Below are 23,609 nucleotides of genomic sequence, written 5' to 3' on the forward strand. Positions count from 1 at the left end.
GATTGCCCAAAGTAGATGACTACTCTTCTTAATTTGACAAAATGGAAACATTCTCTTTCACTAGAATCCCACATTAGAGAGCACTGTATTTGTGTGTGTATGTGGGTGTGTAGGTGTGATTCCAAAGGGTCATTGCAAGTGGCAAATGATGACCACCATTGTGACTTCTAAGGATAGTAGGGTTAATTAATTGGTGTCCCCTTTATTTCATTGAGCTCCATAATAAGCTAGACATGTAAGCTTGAGAATTAGCATTAATAGCTAAATTACCCTGTTTAATAGAGGTGAACATAATTTGAAATTTCCTAAGAAATTCCAGGTGGATGAATGTAATACAAAAATTATAGACTGGAGAGAAAAAATTAAAATTGCGTAATGAAGTGGGGAAGGACCTGGGACAAGAGAATGAGGGTTTTTTGAGTTGTCTGTAATGAGATTATCAATGTGACCTCTTTGCTTTGTGCCCCCTTGATATTTTAAATGAAATCTGTGTCACCCATAAATGATTTTGAGAGTGGATCTTTTACAGTATTTTAAGAAAATTTGAGTTTTATATTAAAATTGGCATTTGGCAAATCCAGGGACCAAATACTGGACTCAAGACCAGAGCACAAGGGGACATCTGCTTCTGTGTCCTATTTTGGGGAATTTGTCTTGAATCATCTGAACTAAGATGAAATGCCCAGCTGTGAGCTGACTTTTGTCCCTACGCCAGAATAGAAACAGGTGCAGAGGGTCCTCACCCTCCTGCCCCTGCTGTTGGATGAACTGTGCAGGGGCATAGAGAATGGTCCTTCGTGAAACACACTTGTTTTAGGAATACAGCTTGGATATCCATGAGAAATTGTGCAAATGAATCTGAGCTCAACCTGGAAAACTTCGGATGAGTGCCTTGTTTGGAACTGATGGTTGCAAAAAGAGAGTTAGGGGTAAACAGTGTCATGTGACATCACTAGTATTTTGGGGGGAGTCTATCATAAAGTACAAGATGAGTGAGAACCTTCAAAATACCAGTACCGATGGGCACACAGCTACTAAGGAATCAGAACCTTTTGGGGAGGAGGAAGAAAATTCATGACAGTTGTTCTTGTGTATAAGGACCTGTAATCTACTGTAGCCTCCACTGGAGAGCACAGGGCTACAGGGAACTAAATACCAGGAAATTACTGGGAGACTGCTGGCAAGGTCTTCCAGAAACTAGAGACATCCATGGGGAAATCTGCATGTATAAAACGTTTACTTACACATAAGTACCTGTACCAGCAACATACCAATCATGATTAAGAACTTGACCTTTGATAAGAGCTTATGTGGATTCTAATCCAACTCCATGATTTATCATCTATGTAACTCTAGACAAGTTTCTCTCTCTGTGCCACAGTCCTCACATCAATAAAATGAGGGAAATAACATTATCTAGCTTAAGGTATAGTCGTGCTGATAAAATCAGATAATCCATGGAAAGCATTTTGCATACCTGTGACTTAAGAGGAAATACCAAGATTAGGACTTCTATTTCATAAGCATTGTTATTCTAAAAAGAGACTTGAAGAAAATACGCTGAAAATGCTAACAGTATATTTTGAACTGTATGGTTGTTAATTTTTTTAAAAAGTATTTGTACTTTTGGGGGATTTTTTCAAGTTTTCTTCAGTGAACATGCTGTTTTGAATTATGAGAAAAATTTCCTAGTTGTCAACTTAATTCCAAATCAGAAACATTCTTTTGTAGAAGATAAAATGGAAATGATAATTCCTAAGAGAAAGTTTCTTTAAAAATCCTTTTAACAATACATGAATGCAATTCAAATTAGACTGTATTTACTGCCATGCTATTCTCTATAAAGTAACCAATAAAAACCAATGTTTTTACTTATATTTTACCTTCATGTATAACAATGGTAGAGTGTTTGGGGATATGTAAAACTCGGTTTGATATTCCCTAATGATTTTTTTAGAATCTCTTAGGTTTAGCAGCTAGTAATTTTATTTAAAATAATTAACTTATGATTCCTTTGTAAGAGCTGAACACACAAATCATTTTCTGAAGGTCAGTGGTTAAGGTAAATACCCTCAATGGAATAAATGTACCATCTTCATGGAAGATTAAATAATATCAACTGAGTGTGCAGGACTTTAAGAAGAATTTTGAATCAAGTCAAGCAGATTCACCTTCTAGCATGTGATCTTAAAGTCTTTTGATTTAACCTTTGTGCCTTTTTATGCCCCTTTATTAGCTGGAGATCCAATCTTCTGTAGTGTTAACTTTGCAACTATTCATTTCTATTTACACTCAAGATTTTTCTAGCATTTCTAATTTTCTTGATCTTTTTCTTTAATGTTGTTGCTATTTTGTCCTCGGTTCTATTGAGTGTAACCTTCCAGGGTGCTATGATCTTTGTTATAAAACATCCAAAAGATAATTGGGGAGAAATGTGAAAACACTACTGCTCCATTCATAATCAATTTATTAGATGATGCATTTATTGCAAAGATAAATATTTTCCCCAAATATATTTGGAACACTTGTTTAAGAAATACCTCAAGAGATTGTATTAAATTACTATAAATACACTTACTGGTGTCCAGGCACTTGTGCTGTTCAGGATGGCTGTGATGTCTGCCTATATTCAAATGGAACTTGGAGGTTTATGTTATAAATACAACTGGGGAGGGGATATAGTATTGTTTTTGGAAATAAAGTTTGGACATTCTGGCAGATACTGGCTAGCTATTCACCAAAATTAGACTCAATAATCAAGAGTCATTTTAACTAGCCCTGAATGAGGACTGAATGGCAAAGACAGCTCATTGTCACCCAGGATCCATTCTCACTTTTTTGTCTCATAAATGAAGCCCTCACATTTTAGATAGTCTCATGGCTACTCAGTCTGAGACCACATTCACAGCATCCATTGCATCCAAGGCCACCAGGTGACCATACTCCTGCCAAAGAGATGTGAGCAGAAATGATGTACAAAACCTCTGGTGTATTTCCTCAAAAAGAAGCTTTTTGCTGTCCACATCTTCTTTCTCTTTTCCATGTGATGGAATTCGGAAGTGTTGGTGGACAGCCTCCTTTATAACACACATGAGAACAGCATCCCTAAGGGCTTGAGTTCAGAGAGGAGAAACCAGAGTCCCTGCAGTGTGGAGAAGGACCCCCTGCTCTGCCACCTACAGTGTAGACTTTCACTTGAGAGGAAGATAACTCTTCTACTTGTTTGAGCCGCATTTATTTTTGTCTCTGTTGAAAAAGTCAAACATGATTTTAAACTACTACTTGAGAATATAGGAAATAATATTTATTATTATTATAGTAAATGTGTATCACATTTTTTAGTATATAAAATGTTCTTCAGTTTTCTCGAAACTCACAAATCCTGTGAGGTAAGTATTATTATCTTGATTTCACAGATGAAAAAAGCAAAGCTTGGGAAATTTTGCTTTGTCAAAAGTCAGTCCAATGAGTGAGTTCAACTATAACACATCTTTCAAGATAGAAAGTCTAGTTTTGAAGTTAACCAGAAGTAGTTCACGATAGGTTCTGCTGTGTTAACTTTTCTTGTTTGAAGTCTTCATCAGTACTGTCACCTACCTTGCTGAGTCCTGGCTTGAATCCTGACTAACTCTTGGCCTCTAGGAAGTTGCTTTGTCTCTAAGGACCTTGGTTTCCTCATCTCCTTATATAAAGGATGATGCGGGTAGGGGTGCAAAGAAGCAAAAGTGTTTTTAAATAGCAAGCTACAGTTATTCATGAACGTCAGCCTATTGGCTCAACTGCGGAGGTATATAATCAGGCTCATTTTGTTTGAGAACCTTTAAAATAAGTGTTACAATTCTTATTTGAATGCCACACCTCATAGTACACAGACCTTATAAAATCTGGCTAGCAAGTGGCCCTTAATTTTCAGCTGGAAATCAGGTTAGGAAGTATTGACAAGGGGGCAATATGAGGAAGCTTCTGGTTTAACTACCTGAGCAGTTATGTGCAAGTGACTCTGACCTCAGAGTTCACAGACAGCTTGCATCCTAGCAGAACCCAAAGAGGAAAGAAACGTTTACCACATCCTATGGGTACATTTGTTTAGCCATGCACTTCTTCTCCTCCCCAAACTGAGAATGGGCGCTAAGAAAAACCCTCTTGGGTAAAAGCTCCGAGTTAGAGATAGAAACTATGCTTAGGGAAGTGGAGAGAGGTTCCTCGGGCTGAGAGGTTTTGCTATTCAAGAGATTTGAGTAGGTGTGGGATGTACAGGAAGCAGAAACAGCTTCCCATCTCTTTCATGGATCCTTCATATGTTGAAATGATGGACTTAGCAGATAAACATGCGCATTAGCATGGATCATATAGGTGAACTCATATGAAGTGAATAGCAAATTTGCTTTCATTTATCTGGTTTAGGTCTTTCATGTCACTTTCCTAACTTAAGCCCTACATAAAAGCAAAAAATACTTTTTAATTTTTATCCTTTGAAATTTAGTGAAACAACTGCTAGTTTGTTGGGGAGGGATGTCAAGACAGGTAAAAAAGGTAAAGCATAATTAATGTTATTTATGTTAATTTTAACCAAATTTTGCTTCCTTGAAATCCTAAAACAATGCAAACCTGGTTGCTAAATAAGCTGGGTGTGAATACCATTTTGCTGAAGCTACTTAAAGTCTTTTAACCTCAATTTCCTAATCTGAAATATGTGAGTGATGTGCAAGGTTATTGCGAGATTAGAGACAATATGTGTAAAATACCCAGTGCACATTAGCAAAGTATATGTATCATATGCTGGTTTGCTCTGTTCCTGTACTGAATTATTCAAGCTTCAATAATTGCTTGGGCACAGTACAATGGAAAATTTGATCTAATAGAAATCTCTTGTTGTTTAAGCAGAAGATAAGCAGCTCATACAGAATCAATACCAACATAATAGTTAGCCAACATCCCTTTCTATACTTCTCTTGACCAAAACAAGGCAGCAAATGATAGAGAAGATGTGGGTATGAAGCTCTATAATAATCTGAGCCAGGGAGAACATAGGCTGGGAGATAAGCCTTGGTTTTGCATACTTAGCTCAAGCCTTTCATGGCCAACAAGTAACCTTTCCTCCACTTCTCAAAAGTAGCTAGAAAGTCCTGGTTTTCTTAAAGAACAGTGATAATCTTTGGTTTATTATCTGCAGTTCTAAAATGTAGTGGTGTAGACTAAAGAGTTAATGGCATTTCTGTAACTTCTTTCCAAGAGCTTAGCATTTTCATTTAGCTGATTAAAATCTATTGTAGATACTAATTATGCCAGGGTTTTTTTTGTAAATCATTCAAACACTCAAAAATGATTTTTAAAATCTTTAAATGGCTTGTACCAGATTTTTATTTCTCAGAGGGTTTCTACTTACGGAAAATCTGCTTAGATTATGTCCTTTTGTCATATTCTTGGTAAGTGTTAAATCAATGCAAAATGAGTGGATTTGTATTTCTAAAAATAACCTCTTTCACAGGAAGAAGAACTAAGGAAGAGTGGGGAAGCCAAATATGCCCACTTGAGTGATGAACTTCATGTATTAATTGAAGTGTTTGCGCCACCTGGGGAAGCTTATTCACGTATGAGTCATGCATTGGAAGAGATTAAAAAATTCTTGGTTCCTGTAAGTGTTTTTCATTTTTTACAAAGATGTTCCTCATCAGTTTCTCTTAAAAAAAATGTGCTTTTGATCTTCACTGACTTTTTAGAAGGAAACTCATATTGCCAACTAATTATCTGTAGAGTTGATGTGAAAGTGACATAAAATAGGATACCAAAAACACTTAGCATGGGAGCTGGCACATTGCCACATAGTGAGGGTTGACAGCAGTGTTTGTCTTCAGTACATTACATGCCATGCATCAGGTCATAGCCATGAAGAAGAAGACAATTAACACATAAACACAAATCCATAATTGAAGAGAATATCCTTCTCTTGTGTCTTAATCACTTGGTGGTTGACATGCATTATTGGCAAATTTTAATTAATAGAGAGAGCATTTGCAGGTATAGTGGGAGAAGAAAGAGATTAGATATGTAATGTTTGTAATAAGATGGTGATATTATTTGAAAATATCAAATGTATTTTTATGTAATAGTATTCCAGGTGCTGGCTCATTATAAAACATAATGTAAAATAATCAATATTAATAGAACCACACATTTGTTGATTATCAAGCAAAAATTGAAAAAATAAACTCATTGCACTATATGAGGGCAACAGAGAATGTTCATTTAGTAAAGCAACAAATTCAGGGTTACATATTGAGTAGAATTCCCTACCTATTTTCTAAGAAATAGAGGAAGGTTAAATGAATGAAGCTTTCCTAAAGGTTAACAATTTAGTATTCGAGGATAGGTCATTCAAATGGAATTCTTGCCATCAGGCTTAGAGCTGGGAATAAAATATTTAGAAGAGAATGCTGAGTAAAGTTTTCTGGAGTGCCTGGCCAGAAGTCTTCAGCAGGGAGAGAGAGAGTAGCTAAGATTAATCTGTGCAGTGAAGAAACACTGTAGATTTCTGAACTGAGCAATGACCTCAGAGGAAATGATGGATAAGATTCATTGATTGGCAGTGATTTTGAGAATGGGAAAAGAAAAACAAAACCAGAGAATTTCAGAATGTAAAAGCATTAAAATCTAGCCACATAGTCTATTTATAGGCCCAGTTTAAAATTTTCTGTCCAGGCAAGGTTAGAGAATAATCCCATACCACTCTGGTTCTTCCCTAACTTCATATGCACATAGAATTTCAGCACAATTTATTATGTGCTGCTTATCTGAACACCTCCCTAAATAGATCCCATATGTCTTAAGAATGAAGATGCTACATTCTCTCTTCTTTTGCCTCTGACTTAGGCGCCTAGTGCTATTGGGTAAACAGTTTCGCTATATTTAGCTCAGACCAGACCTCTGGTGATATAGACAGTATAGAGAAAAGCTACGACTGCTTGTGTTACTAACTGTTTCATGACTGTAGACAAGACATTTAAATTCTCATAGCTTCAGCTTATTCATCTTTAAAAAGAAGATAGTTATAACTGACTGACCTCTGTCACAGTTATTGTGAATATTAAATGGGATGATGCATATGAAAGGATGTAGAAAATTATAAAGTGCCATGTAAATGGTTGCTTTTAATCCATTTTATATTGTAGATACATCGAATCTTGGAATGACGTTTTGAGGTGAAATATGTAAGATGAAACACTATTTTGTTGCTGTATGTATGTTGCACCTTGGCTGTAGGTTAGGTTAACCCTCTTTTTCTATAAATGCCAATCATACATCTCGCTTAACTTCTTAGACCTCATAATACTTGTAATCATTTCATTTATATCTTCTCCACTGAAGTATATCCTTTATAAGGGCAAGAGCTAGCAGTCTCTCTCTTGTATTTCCATCATTTAGCATTGTGCCTGGCACAAGAAGTATTTATTTGACAGTCTGACTGATGGAATGGCTGATTAGGAGGTACCAGGAGTGATACAGAGAAATAAAATAGCTCTCTGCATCAGGTTTAGGGAATAATATCCTACAATAAACATGCTCTATATATAAGGATCCAGATGAAGACCAAAAATCTTACCTTGGCCAGTGTGACCTGTTCCTGCCTATCTCTGAGATTTTATCTCTGTGGGTCCAACTGCTCACTCACTGAGCTCCAGACATGCTGCCTTCTGTTCATCCAACACCCCAGGCTCACCCCTCACTAAGGGTCTGTGAAGATTCTTCTCCAAAATATTGGCAGGGCTATCTCCTTCTCATTTAGGTCTTGGCTTAAATGTCAGCATTGCTGGAAATTCTTCTCTGACCACATAGTCTGAAGTAGCTTCGCTACGTTTGTGCGGTCCTATTATACTTTGTTCGCTGTATCACTGGCCACCGTATGGAACATTGCAGTTCATCGTCCCATCATGCTGTTGCCCTCTCCACTTGTTTATTTCCCTCAAAGCTTTTGTCACCTTCAGATGTACTCTGTATTTTTTTCACTTATGTGTTTGTTGTTGATTTCCCTGCTAAAATATAAATGTCATGAGGGCAGAGACTATTGTCTAGTTTCTCTGCTTTATTCCCCCATTTTGGACTAGGCCAGGCACATAAGAAGCACTTAATAAATATTTTTTTCTATGAGTGAATAAGTGATTGAATGAATATTTAAAAAGTAAATAACTCTTCTGATATCTCTGAATGTTGTATTAGCAAATTTTGTGGTCAATGAAATTCCTTCTACTTGATAAATTTTTCCCATTTCCCTCACTTGCGTCAGCACCAAGCAAAAGATGGAATCTGTCTACTTCATCCGTCATGAGAACCATAAGGGACAAAAATGAACTCCAATTCTTTTTTTATTATATGAAATTACTTGGTGATCCAGGTTTCTTTGGACGTTTGATATTAAAGTCCACCGAAATGCTAACATGTTGGGACATGCACATTTACAAACAACATAAGTGAAGAATTACAGCCATTAAGAGACATGTTAGAACAACATAGAAAGCTGATGTAGACTAGGACTCTTGGGTTCCGCTGCATCTAATTCCTCTACAGAATGGAGTGTCTTTCCGTGGTTAGCACTTGTACTTTCCTCCCTTTTCTATATTCATCTGACATTTACCCAACTTGCCCTACAGCCAGGAGCTGTAATCCTATAAGACTGCCAACTTTAGAACATACAACTCCTCATGAAATGTCTGAATGCTGTAAGAAGTTGGCAAACAACACAGTTTCAGTACTTTGAAAGAATTATTCAAGACAAAAGACTTATTATTGCCCTGGGCAAAATTTTCATCCTGCTGGTCTCCATTCGGTCACTACAGTTTTTTATCAGGACAAGTACAGTGGCAAGTCAATAGAAGATCAATAAATGGAACTTTGCTAATTTTAAATCTCTAATGTTTTGAGCAGGTGCTATATTATTTTCCTTGTATTTGCTAATTTTTCTTACAAATACAGATGAGGAGTGTTAAATAATTTGACAAATAATGACAAAAGGGATATAAAATCCTAAACTAATGTATGTTTCTATAATGTTAGTGCCCTTCTCTTCCCTTTATAAGCTGCAAAGGGGTAAACAGATATGGTCAGTGTGATGGTTATGATACTCGTTTTCTTATAGACATCCTCATAGACCACGACTGCCACCTCTGGGAGTGCAGGGTATTCCTTGCACGTTGCTAGAGGGCGGCATTTACATTGTAGTTTGTGAATGGAACCCTCTGGTATCCCTAGGGTTTTTCCAACCCTAGTTAGCAGATTACTTTAAGATAATTACGCTATTTCATTTTCCTAAATTGGCTGACTTTCACCTTCCATTAAGTTGAATTGGTAAGTTTTACTAATGCTTAATAATTAACTCATGATCAAAACAGAATACGTCTCATAATTAGAACTTAGAAAGCATTTGGCAAGATTCTCAGCAAGAGCAAGTTTATTCATCCTTTCATAAAAAAGATGGAAGAAGGGATTTCCACACAAACAGGAAATTAGATTTAGGTCAGAGATAACAAATAGATTACTATGTTACCTCCTCAAGAGTTAGTTATTGACAGAATTAAGAGATCCCAATACTCCTTTCTGCCAAGCCCTGTCATGGCCTCAGAATCTTTGCCAGCACAGTATGCTACACAACACTATCGTATTTTCAGAGCGGACGGAACTTGAAAAGTATTTTTCATGTCTGGCTTAAGTCTCCAATGATTATCTTTAGAGATTTGTGTCATTTAAAGAAAAGGCACATATATTTGTGTGTGTGGGGGGGGGGGGTGCTGTGTGTCTGTATCCTCTCACCCATCTCATATATAAGACTTTAAATCAATTCAACAGAGAAAAAAATGCATCATGCTAGGTTTTTACTTCTTTTCTGCATTAGACTGGATCTATGCCTTGGTGAAAGCCATGGTTCTTGAAATGGGGCAATTACGGTGTTATATCATTTCCAGTTTGAGATATTGGAAACCTATATAGGAAACCTACCATGAGTCTGACTGTGGAGGAAAAGTGAAACCCTTTTCCTCTTTGTGGTAAAAGCAAATAGAGGACATTCTTGCCTTCTATTCTTCAAAGACTATAATCCTAGCTCTGAAATGGGAAAATGACACTGATTGCTAATTGCAATCATACAGGAAAGTAAGTAGATATAAAGAAAATAGAGAAGAAAGCTGGGTAATTTCAGTCTAGGAGATGGAAGAAGATCCAGACTTTCAGGCACTGAAAAATTGTCTATGAAGTTTTGGATGACGATAAACATAAAAATGTGTCCCTGAAATTCATGCTATAATTTGATAAAAAATGAAAATTAGGTCAGAGTCATTTATGCAGGTGAATGTGTAGGGAAAACAATGTATTAGACAAAATCCCACCAGCCAGCAAAGCAACATTGATAAATGGCAAGACTGACAAGTGGGGAGTGGCAGCTACAGTTTGGCTGGCTGATGGCAGGAGTTCAGCATTTACAGCAACAGCATCCTACAGGCAAGAGAATGATGAGGTACAGAATTAAAAAATAAACTTCAATACAGAGCGAGAAACAGAATCCATAACCTGGATATCATTCCTTCGTTGTTGTGGTTGGTGTCAAATTGTTGTCTAGAGTTTCCTTGGACCGCTGTCTTCAAAATCAATTAATTCCCTTTTCTTTCTTGTAATTAACCATGTTCTAACAGTGTGGTAGCTAATAGCACAAAGCCACATGTATTTACATAAGTATTGCTTGCCCAGAAATGTTTCCTATATTGCTATAGCACTATGATCATATGCTGATTGTTTTGGGATGAATTTATAATCATCTAATATTAAGGATTTTTTATCTGGCAAGTTGTAATAGATAATAGATGTGTATGACTTAGAACAGAACTAAAATCATTACTAGTTCTTAGAATAGGATGATAATTATTCTATATAATAATTATTATATAATTAGTTACAATAATATTATTATTGGAACTTAAAGCCACTTTAGCCTTGCTAATTGATTGACATAACCTGGAAGACTGATAAAAGAAGCAGCGGATAACTATTTGAGTGTAATTTTTCTACAAACCCTAAGACAAGTATCTTCTTACTCCTCCTCTGTACAGATAATCACATGTTCACTATATGAGTCTCGGGTCAGGACGTGATTGTCTGCTTTCTATCTTAGGAAACAATTTATCACTAATTATCTCTGGTCTTATTTGATGTCAGAATTGTGAATTCTCCAAGGCTACTCTTTTCGTGAACTTTTATTGCTTTTTAGATGCCCAGCATCATTCTTCCTTGATATCAGCACCTCGATTTCATCTTGATGAGTTACTTCTTCCCCATTAGCTGGCATTATAATCAAAAGAACTGCTTTTGCAGTTCCATATGTAGTACTTAACATGAAGGCTTAGCAGCGTTTCTGAGAAGTTATCAGTGTTGTCAAAGATCTGTAGTCCCTAAGGATACAGGTTTGATCTTCAAGGCAAGAATCTCACCTGTTAACTTTATTGGATTCTAGTAAAAGGAAAGTCTTAGAGGATTTAATAGAAATTTTACTTTACATTGAAAACGTTTAGTAAATGCTAGTCCTCTGCTTGTACATAATAAATACATGCCAACACTGACCTGCAAATACTCTTATAGATGCAAGCAACTCAAAAAGAGTCATGATTATTGAAAAGAATTTGGTACCAAGGAATCAAGGAAGAAAAATAGCTCAATAATCAGAATCTGTTAAATAAAGTGTATAATTTTTAGCTGAGTAAATCATTTAAGTACGTAAAATAAATGGTACTAATTAATGCAAAGGGAAAGTTTTATTTCAATTCAATTCAACAAATATTTCTGAGCATCAAATATATGCCGGCCACAGTTCTAAGAATTTGTATTACATCAGCCACTCCCCTTGTAGAATTTAAGAACCAGAAAACTATTTTCAAGATTTAAAAGATAAGAGTTATGGAGAAATATTTGAGAGATAATTGGAAATGAAAGACCGGATTGGATAATAAGGATGATATGGACAATAGTGATGATAGACCAGACAACACTGATCAAAAAAAGTGTTATTTCTAGAGTCAAGAAAAACTAATGGCTGACTGAAAGACCACCACCACATAGGAAAGGTAGGGAGAAAGAAAGAGTGATGGGATGGGGGGGAGGGGAGCGCATGGGTGAGAAGAGTGAGAGAGTTACTTTTGATTAGTTTCTTGAAGGCGTTGATGACCCACAGTCAAAGATTCTATTTCATACTGAAATTTTTTTTAAAAAATAAATGCAACAAGAAAAACTTACAGAGAATAGCATTTTTAAAACTGGTTATTTTTGCAAAACTTTGTATTCCTGAAACGTATCTTCAACTTCTGTTCTAGGAGTTAGTTCTTACTTTTTAAACAGCTAATTTTGCAGCTACATAAGATACAACATAAGCTTATTTTGAATTCCCCTTCCTTGATTAACTGATCTCATTTTGCGACTCTCAAGCTCCTTTCATCAAGCTACAGTGGAAAATGTATTGATTCCTCCAGACAGTATTTATACTAGATATCCAGGGAACTTGGGAGAATCCCTATTCCTCCAAGAAATCTATCTTCTATCTCATCTCTAATCCTTGTTTTTTTGGTCCACTTCTCTGTTCCGCCCAGCCTCTCCACATAGTGTATAAAGGAATGCATATAAAACAGTTCCTTAAAATACAACTACAAATGGTGTACTGGATGGTCTGTACTCAGTATGGTACAAACAGAAATTGGTTTTATTTTTCTGTAACCATTGTCATTCTCCCTTTCTTATTCATTACGAACAGCTTGAGCAAATCACGTAGCTTCCACTCATTCTCCTATAAGAAGAATCTTAATTTAGGTAATTTAGCTTTTAAACTCAGTTAGTTCCAATTTATGATTTCAATTTCCAATCCATTTCAAAGCTCCCCTCCTCCCCTAATTTATGGCTTAGGAAGTAGTAATGGGGAAAGAGTCATGTTCTACTCATTCATCTCCACCCTCCAGCTTCCAGTGCTCCCAGGGCTCTGTGGATGGTTGACAGGTGGGGTAAGAGGTGATAGGACATTGAAGAAAGATGGGCTATAAACCTGGTACTGTAATAATCTGGTGAGTTTGGTTGGTTGAAGTCTTATTTCAGACATTTTCCTCTGATGGGGTATATGCATGATAGACTAGTGGAGTTGTTGCCAGTCCTCAAATAACTTTCCTCCCTTTCAGCTGAGTGATCTCTGGGAGGGGCTCAGGGTTCTCACAATGCAGTCCTTCCTCTCATTCATCTCTGGATGCTATTCCACCATCTCCCTGCTCTCAGTTTTGCAGGGAGCATTGTCCTGTGCACCTAACTTGTTCTTTCTGTCTGAGAGCTTGTAAGATTGCTTTACCTTGTCCTTAGAGCTCAAGAATTTCACCAGGATATGCTCAGATTTGGCTTTTTTCTGATCAGCCCAGCCTGGAAATGGGTGAACTGTTTCAATTGGCAGCAGTGGGCCTTCCTTTCATGGAAATTCTCTACCTGTTATTTGTATATTTTCTTTGCTCTGTATTTTTCCTTTTTCTCCTTTTGTAACTCCTATTACGTATGGCAAGGCTCCTGGGTCTTTCTTCCAATTGTGTTTTTCTAACGATTTCCATCTCCTTATCATTTTGCTCCTGCCTTCCAGAGACATCTTCTCCAAGGTCTTCTAAGCCACAGGTTCAGGATTTAGCATTGACGATGTTCTTGCCCATTCCTTTAAATTGTTTAGGTGGAAATCATGTAGACATTGTGCTTTCTTTTTTGTTTCATTTCTTCAGAAAGTACTATAATCACATTAGATATTTCTTCTGTTTTTTTGGTTCCGGTTTATTTCTATCCTCTCCAGCACCTTTATTTCACTGGGCAGATTTTCTGATTGCTCTTCCTCTCTCTAGATACTCTTTTCTTTTTTTCTTTTTATCTTGGTTTAGGTCTGTTTTTTAGATACCTTTAGTGACATCAGTCCTCTGAAATGTTAGAAAGTAAAATTGACCAAAAAGGTAGAACTAGGCAGCCCACCAGAGACTTGGTGAGAACCTGAAAAATATCTTCCTGTTCTCCAGTCTCCTTTTGCTTTCCCAGACTTGAGGGCTCACCCCTCTGGTCCGTCTTAGCCTCTTGCTGCCCAGGGACAATAGGCATACTCAGGCGGGTCTGTGGCAGCTTTCCATTTGGATGAAATATAGATCTTTGCAAGCCAAACTCTTTCCCAATAGCCAGTCCTCCATTACTATTCTGGGGCTTTCCAACACTGGGTTTTGTGTACTTAACCCTCAGGTGATAAAGGCCTATAACAGTCAACTGTTTTACCCAGGCCTCTCAGAGAACTCAAGGCCTGACATGCACATAAGCTTCTGAGGACCCCAGCCTTTATTTCGCCCAAAATATGCTGGTATGTTAGAGTTGTCAAACAAAGAGAAAGAAGCTGAATTTAGGTCACCATCCTCCAAGAATTACTAAGATCTTACAGAGTTAATGTGTTCTCTTTCTATTTAACATGTGGAAGAAAGCATCCAAAGTACTTTATAGGCACCAGAGGTTTTACGTTTGAGCTCTATATATCATGTCATGCTTCTAAGACAAGTATTTTGTTTTGTAATAAATCAGAAATTACATATTTAAAATAAAATATTCCACAAGAGAAAAGGCACAGTATTCCATGAACATCTCCCTCTATAAAGACTAGATACACAGTTGTTTCCATATGTTTTTTTTGTTTGTTTGTTTTTTGAGGAAGATTAGCCCTGAGCTAACATCTGCTGCCAATACTCCTCTTTTTGCTGAGGAAGACTTGCCCTGAGCTGACATACGTGCTCATCTTCCTCTACTTTATATGTGGGACGCCTGCCACAGCATGGCTTGACAGTCGGTGCCATGTCTGCACCCGGGACCTGAACCGGCGAAACCCAGGCTGCCGAAGCAGAACGTGCGCACTTAACCACTGCGCCACTGGGCCCGCCCCTCCATATGTTTTATACAGATGTTGTCAAGTTAATATGCACAAATACTAATGAAGTCCTTTCCCTAATGGTAGAAATATTATGATAAACCTATTTGGGAATTTGGAACATTCATGTACGTTATAAATCTCAATGACAATTCCTATTTGCCATTAATAGCTAATTCTGAGGGTAATAGTCATTTTAGTATATTTTTAAATAGGAAAATTAAAATGCTAATGGCTTCTTTCTACTCTCTTTGTTTACCTTTACCTGTAGATTTTTTTTTAAGGAAGGGACGGTGACATTTGTTTAGAATCTGACCGGCAAGGTATTCTGGTGGGTGGTGTATAGACATTACCTCTATTATCCTCAGAACAAGTCTGAGAAGGATGTATAACGCTTATTTTATAGATGAGGAGATTGAGGCTGAGCAAGTTTGTGTAGCTACAGAAGTAGCATAAGTAGCATCACATAGTGAAGCCTACATTCAAGCCCGTCGTTTTCTCACAATGGCTCATTGTTTTGATGGTAGGTAACAAAAGAAGAATAGAGTGTCTAAGATTTGGTCCAGTCAGACATCTGCATTTAACTACCAAGCTATTGATAGGTGACATAAGCTAGATTTGAATAAAACATAGAAAATACTACCCTCGCGTAATTTCATTTGGTATTTACCATTGGATGTTTGAGTTTCTAATTCTGTTTGGAGATAAATATGATAAATAGTTACCAGAAGATAATAATTTGCTGTTGTAAGAATACTGATATTACAGAGTGATTTTTTTAAAGTCTATCTGCAAATCCTGATGTTAGGCAGAGATTTCTCTTAATAATCATCTCCTTCCCTGTTTTGTTTTTAGTTTCTCTTAGTTTTTTACATGAAATGGCAAAAACAAGAGCAGAGGGGATCCAAGCTATTATAATTTAATTAATTAAAATATCTGGTGTTTGAGATTATACTCTGAGATGCACAGTGTAAAAATATAAAATTTTAATTAGCTTAAGGGAAATCCGGGGTGTTTTGTAATTTTTTGTTGTTGTTACTTCTAACATTAAGAAGAATGAGTATTTAGGTTCCTATGAGAATTATGAGGTTGTTTAAAATGTGTTTGGAAGAGAGTGAAAATATGCAGTCATTTTAACTACTTACCTCTTCACTGTGTTCATGCAAACAAGACACTTTTCTCCAATTCTCCAAATCAAGTCACATGAATTGAAATGTTGAATTATCGATGCATGATGGTGGTAATAGTACCATTTTTGATTAATCAATCACCAGGACTAAGGCACTAGATCTATGTAAGGAAAATCATCCCTTATGGTATATCTATTTACATAGTCAGTTGATATCAGTACTAAATAACTGATGGAACTGGTTCCTTTTCTGTATAAGCTTCTTTTGTGATTCTTGAAAACCTGTTTACTTTTAGATTGCTGCCATTTCTCTGATGTCCTTTGTTTCTTCCCTTTCTTCATTTTCTCTATTCTGAAGATTAGAATTTTAGGGCTTATAATATGGAAATTTAAGTTACTCTATTACAACAAGAATAATAGAATCTTAGAATTTTAAGAGACTCTATGTTGTTTCAAGCACATCTCTCATCTAAGAGTCCACATTCTCCGCTAGTATTTACCTTTGTTTAGGTCAAAATATATTTTGAGCCCACAGATTCTTGTAATAATTTCATCCTACCTTATTGGTCCTGTCTGTTAGCCAGGGCACACTGAAAGGATACGAAACACCATCTGGTATTAGCACAGTTCCCCAGGATGAGTTATATTTCATCATTTTCTGCCCTTCCCTTCTTTGTACTAACTTCTTATTTGAGAAGTTTGAGAGCTTTAGAAAGACATGTTATGAGCAAGAATGGATATCAGAATCAGAGTGAGATTCTTTTAAAAGTGAAAGGAGGACCTCCTACAGGGAGAAGGTGGATACCTACTCTCCTTCTTAAACCCACAAACAGACAAGCTACAGCTGGGACAAGATGTCAGCTAAAATTAGTCCTCAGGCAAAATACAGACATCATCTTATCCCAGATACATTTTTAAATGTGAAACAGACCTAATGCGTAAGAAATGAATGAAAGACCCACTTTGTAAGAAATACTCTTTATTTAAAGAAGTGTATTGAATTATTAGGATTAACAATTAGCTAGTAAGTGCACAAGTTTGTGATAAAAGAAGAATAACCCTTTCTCTAAAACTTAGATGTTTTAACCAAAATATGGCAAACCACAGATCATACCTATAAGAATGACAATATCAACCTTAGCCTCTATGAGCAAAGATAGTCTTGTTTCCAAAAATGTTTTATTTAGATGCTGTGCTATCCTAGAATTAAATCCAGCCACTTCGTCAAAGAAAACATTTTCTATGTTAATGCTTTTATTCCCACACCTACATAGACACACTCATATAATTGTAGAACTGGAGGAATTTTAAGCTCAGAACAATTAACACATTTCCAAGGCAATTTAAATATTAATGGTTGAGAAGAAAAGACTTCAAAATACTTCATTTTTGCCAATCCCCTTAAGGATTTTCAGAGCCATGGAATTCCAAAGAAGGTAGTTTGAAAACCACTGCTGGAATCCAAGCCTTGTTTTACCAATGAGTGTACCAAAGGCCAGCATGGTTACCTGAACTGCCAAGGTCAGGCAGGAAAAAGAGGGATTAGTCAGATGCCTCCTCATCAAGGAAATTATCAAAATGTGAAGACCCAACTGCTATAAGATGTCTCCTACTCTATTGGAGAGGACTAAACAAGTCACTAGCAGGTGGCAATGGTTGTGTGGTTAGCATGAGGCTCCTCCATATTTAGAGCATCTTATATGCCTATTTCTTGTCACATGGACAACTCTGGACTTATTATCATTCAGTAAGCATTTGCCAATATTCTTATTAGTGGTAAAGCAGGTGTGGTTTTTCCTGCTCATTCTTAGTTAGTCGTTAATTCAATAATATCTTCGTAAGTCTATTTTACTTGGGGACTTCTTCCTTGATTTTACTTTCTTATTTTCATGGCACAAATGCATTCCACTGCTGGTGAAAGTGTTTTGCAGTTGTTTTAAACATAGGTAAGGAATGTGTGACAGAACTTTTACAGTAGGAATAGAAGCATTAAAATAACTCACGTTGAAATTATCCATTGCCAGGCACTCTAAGGAGTACTCTGTCATCTCTAACAGCAAGCTGATGCCTCCTTACATTATAGAATGTTCATTCTCACAGTTGGTAGTAATGGTTAATAGTGCAACGTATTAAAATATATTTAGAAAGTAGATTGTAGAAGGAAAAAAGCCACTGACACAATAATGAATATATGTCACTAGTCATTCTCAGGAATTAAAACAAAATGCTATTTGACATTACCATTCTGAAGCTTCAGAGTCCTTTTAGCTGGGTAACGAAGTTATAAATTTAACCAATATTCCACACACTGTGGAGAAGGTTGTTCTGTTTTAGTTAGACCCTTTCGGTTACAGTGAAAAGTGATTCATTCAGATTAGATTAGATCATAAAAGCATGTGTGGAGGGAAGGAGCATTATGTATATTTTATAAATAAATAGAGAGACTGGAGGCAGATTCCCATGGAAATCTTAAGAGCAGGACAGATAGTGATAGAGGGCCTCACAGAGAGCTGCCTCCTGGGTCCCCAGGGACAGCAGGGAATCTGAGAAGTATCTTCAACGTTAAATGACCCATGTCTCTCTGTGTCCCTGTTCACTTCTCAACTTCTGCCCCACCTCCGTCTTTAGCGATCACTCTTCCTGTCTTCCTCTCCTTCACAGCTTCTATTCACTCATGCTTTGTGACTCCTTGGAACGCTGCTTTACCACAAGAGCTCTTGCTCCCTCTCCCTCCTGGCCCTTTAGATCCCTCCTTTCAGCTGCAGCTCTCACTCTGCCCCCTGTTCTCATTCGTGTGTATCTCTGTGATTGCTGACTCAAGGCTTACAGCTTGGAAAATTGGCTTAAGTATCAAAGCACGTTCACATAAATCTAACCATTTTCTGCCTCAAATTTCAGTGATATACTTGTATCACAAAGTATTTCTTTCTTCACTATTTTTCCTTCCCTCTTTCTTTTCTTTTCTTTCTTAAATTTCCATGGAGGCATTTATCTGTTTATTTCTTGTAAATATAGGGGAAAGAAATTCTACTCTAGTCTGATAATTTAAACATAGCACAATATTATAATTATAACTTCATATGTGGTGCTATATTTGTACGGCAACCTTTATCCTTGAACAGGATAATTTTTAAATTTTAAAAGAAAATAGCACAAATCCTATTTTCCTTTAAAATGTAGTCCAGTTAAAAATACCTAATTTTTACAGCTCTTACTTCGTAACCCTATCCCAACCATTTAATAAGTATGTATCAGGAATTGTTTGATAAATTGCCCAAATATATTCTTAATCTTTCTTAAATGAGCTTGATTTTTAGAAAATATAACTATATGAATGAAGAAATGTCTGATTATGCTACTATTTAGGGAAATATTTTCTTTAAATACAGAATAGAGAGAGATAGAAAGAAATGAAATGTCTGAACCAAGAATACTCACCTCATTTTAATGGTTTCATGGACTCTTAGGTTTCTCAGGATCCAGCTTCCAAAAAGATGAAGTCAGGGTTAGAATGGTGATGAGATACTCATGCAGCCAGAGACAATATTAAGATTTCAGAGGAAAAAAGATAAATATGTGACGTGATGGAAGTGTTAATTAACTCGATGGGGGGAATCATTTCACAATATACACATAAATCAAATCACCATGATGTACACTTTAAATATCTTAAAATTTTATTTGTCAAATATATCTCAATAAAGCTGGAAAAAAATAAACTATGTTATTTATAAGAGAAAAAAGAATTGGACTGTCACATCATATGACATCACAGGGACTTTGGCTTCTTAAGATGCTGTGTCATTGGTATTTTCTGTTACCAAGTAGATCACTGATCACTTTAAGGTCACTTTAGAATCAGATGAAACCACCAGATACTCTGCCCAGAAAAATACACAAAAGCCCAGGAGATTCTTATTCATAGATCCAGGATTGGGGGCCTCACAATAGAGGTGTGAAACTCTTAGCATGGGAAAAGGAAATACAAAAATGCATGACCAAAACTGCATTAAAATGCTGAATTTAGTCTATATTATAAAATTAAATGAACTATATTGAAAAGCACAGATTATTTTACCTCAAACTACCTGAAGATAATTATAGTAGAAAAGTAGGTTTTCTTACAGTTATCTTCTTAAATGAACGAATATTTTATCTTACGATGAGGTAATTTCACCACCAAACTGTAATTCATTACCTTTCCACATAATTCTCATTTCCAGATTTCATTTTTAAGCAGGATACAAATGCTATTTCAATTATAGTACATTTAGAATGTATTTCATCCAGAGATTTCTTTTCCACCAATAGCAATCATAAGACTTTGTCTGATTGAGCAGGAATAAGATTCTATACATGCTGAATAAATATGAAGCTTTACTGTCTATTGCCAACTGACCCTAAACTTATTATCCAAGTAAGAAAATCAGGAAATGTAGCTCATTATAAAAAGTGTACACAAGGATGAAAAAACTTGACTAAGGTTTGTCTATTACATTTTAGATTAATTTGTTGCAGTCGCTCAAACTTCCACTTCCAATTGAAGTGATTCTCAAAACGTTATCCATCAAAATGCCTTAACATCTTCTGAAATAGAAAAGCCTTACCCCAGTTCAGAATATCCATGTCTATAAATTGTACCAAGTATTTATTTCTGATTCTTTGGGAATCAAAAATAATTGCATAATATTATAATGGAAGAAATGCTTCCATGTATTGGTGACCAGAGTGACTGTTTTTATCATGTCAGATTTTCCACTACCCCACGTGCAACCAATTGGAGAATAGCAACCCTCCCTTGTTTAGTATGCCCCATCTGTATGCATCAAACCTGGGGGTACAGGGGTAAAAAGTAACTGCAGGAAGTAATATGGCCCTGAAAACTAAGCATCTCTCCAATCCCACTTGACTTTTATCATGAGTGTAAATACTCAGAGAGAGGGAAACAACGGGGAACCTAATGTCTCCTGTCCTCCTCCCAGGCCGGGGTCTGGGCCACACCTGCCACCATCTGGAATCTGGGCCCTCTTGCCTCTTTTCACGGCCTTCAGGCTTCCACACCCATTAAGACTATGATTGATTGGGGGCAGATGCTTCAAGTGCCCTGTAACTGCCTGTTGGCACAGGGCAAACCCTAAGCCCTCACAGAGGGGAATGGAAAAACCCTCTGAGCTCCTGTCACTGGATTTCAGCATTTTCCTTTTATTTTTTCCATCTCAACTGTAGGAAGCCAATATTGAACTCCTCTTTTCCAAACAGTAGCAAAACGTACCTTACCCTCCTCATCCAAGTGCTAGGATTAACAAATTCTCCACGATATACCTTGATATTCATGAATCACATGTATAATGCAATATGAAGTGAAATATTAAAATATCTAAATATTGCGAGGTATCCAGATGTTCACCCATGTGTAGCACAAAGTGAACACATATTTGACTAAAGATTTTTTTATCCTGTTGACAGACTCTATTTTTGCCTAAACACCTGTGTGGAAATCTGCTTTAAGTAGTTTTTTTTTGAAGCACATTTCTGCCACCGCTGTTGGACTCATTCATCTGTTATTTATGTTACAACTGGAATGTCAGAATCACTTGAAAGCTAGACTAAGACAATGATTGCTTAATTTATTTTTTTAGATGACTCAATGTCTGTAAATTACATTAGCTAATTAAATTTCTCAGAAGTTACTTTTAAAAAATTCAAAAGTCCAATCACAACATGTAATAATAGGCTGTTAATTTCAAGGAGGAAAAAAAGCTTATCTTTCAGAAATAGTAGATTTACTTGCAGAAATTAAAATTTGATTGATCAGTATGCTAGTGCAGATCTCATATGCTGGAGAAAAGTATGAACTGACAGTGGATGTGCTATTTGCACATGTATTTATCTTCTTTTCTCCTTGACACCCAGCTCCCTGAAGTCAGAAATCAGAGCTAGATTGTCCTTGCCGAGCCCCCCGCTGGCGGATACTGCTCATACACTGTGAGCCTCAATAAGTATTGATTGATGGAAGTGGCCTCCTCCAACGTGAAAAGGTTAAAAATGTTTAACTGAACTTGTGCGTTGTGAGAAATTATTCTGCAACAACAGCGTGTGTAATGTATAGATGATATGTATAGGTTTCTAAAGAGCAGCATTATCCCTCTATAGCACCAATATTGATGCAATGAATCATAATTGATAGATGTTTTAGGTTTCTCTTGATTTTTTTTTTTAAAGATTTTATTTTTTCCTTTTTCTCCCCAAAGCTCCCCCGGTACATAGTTGTATATTCTTCGTTGTGGGTCCTTCTAGTTGTGGCATGTGGGACGCTGCCTCAGCTTGGTGTGATGAGCAGTGCCATGTCCGTGCCCAGGATTCGAACCAACGAAACACTGGGCCGCCTGCAGCGGAACGCGCGAACTTAACCATTCAGCCACGGGGCCAGCCCGGTTTCTCTTGATTTTTCAATAAGTGAATCCATGTGATAATGAAATGCAGTACAAGGAGGTTCAATATTTTTTATTGCAGGATATTTGGAAGAAAATGAGTACATTTATGGGTATATGGTCTATCTTTAGATATCATTACATTTCATAAAGTCAACTGGAAGACAGAATTCAAATTGGCCATACCATAGGGTACAGTAGGAGATTCCTAAAAGCTGTGTTTATTTGTGGAAAAACCCATATAGTTAGGTATAAAGGAAGAAACAAAATTTCCTCAGGCTTACTTTTTAATGTATTGCTAAGAAATCGTTATAATTTATAGATCATACATGTGGTTGTCGAGAAGAAGCCTTTCACTTGGATTTATCAGGGCCCATATACAGGCTTTCACATCAAAATGTGGAGGTGGGGGGAACCTGTAAGATTCTGTGGGCTGTGTGCCCCAATCAGACTGCAATAGGGAACTTTCCTAATTTAGATTGGGTTAGAACATCATTTGCCAGAATATTCTATGAAACATTCATTCCGCGGTGGTCTGTGGAAAAAGAAAAAGGTAGAGGTTCCCTGTGGTCAATTGAGTTTGCAGAATGCTGCCTTCAGTGTTTCCTTCTTAGAGAGTCACAGCCCAAATTCTCATTTTAAAGGCTCTGAGAGGTCTTGAAGCAAAGAAGCTGAACTAACTTTTTAGCCCAGGAATTATCATGTTTATTTGGCCGAGTATCCCTTTGTTCAGAAAATTATCTTACTCATTCTCAACACACTTTTGAAAGTGTTGTATTAAATCTAGATGTTACCTTATGGAAAGTGAGTTCTTTAAACAATGATATTCACCTCATCCCGAAATGTCTGTATTTTTGAGTATTCTCTTAGATTACTAAAATGCCATTGTTCATGTTTTCATAACATATTATATAATACTAAATGCCATAATTTATAATTACCTTAAAGCCTGGCTTTATCTCATGCTCCGAACATAGTCTTAGGTAACCAAATTAGCATGAGATATTCTCTGCTTTTGCCTATATTTCACTGCACCAATGGCCCCTTGGAGCATGTGTACTGCCATGTTTCATTTCACTGCTAAATAGTAACCAGCTCAAGTCTCCTGTTA

The 23,609-nt window shown here is 36.6% G+C and overlaps 1 protein-coding gene across 4 annotated transcripts in view; it reads left to right on the top strand.

Moving 5' to 3' along the window:
• KHDRBS2 (KH RNA binding domain containing, signal transduction associated 2) overlaps positions 1 to 23,609 on the top strand; it is a 560,070-nt gene that overhangs the window by 256,214 nt on the left and 280,247 nt on the right. For all 4 annotated transcript variants that reach the window (XR_011504916.1, XR_006532064.2, XR_011504917.1 and 1 more), the window contains exon 4: positions 5,489 to 5,635. Coding sequence is in view for 1 of the 4 variants with exons in the window: in XM_014860065.3 (XP_014715551.1) it covers positions 5,489 to 5,635 (147 nt within the window). In the remaining 3 variants the exon portion in view is untranslated. The remainder of the gene's footprint in view (positions 1 to 5,488; positions 5,636 to 23,609) is intronic.

The sequence above is a fragment of the Equus asinus genome, chromosome 8 (genome assembly GCF_041296235.1).
Source record: "Equus asinus isolate D_3611 breed Donkey chromosome 8, EquAss-T2T_v2, whole genome shotgun sequence".
Classification (NCBI taxonomy): Eukaryota; Metazoa; Chordata; class Mammalia; order Perissodactyla; family Equidae; genus Equus; species Equus asinus.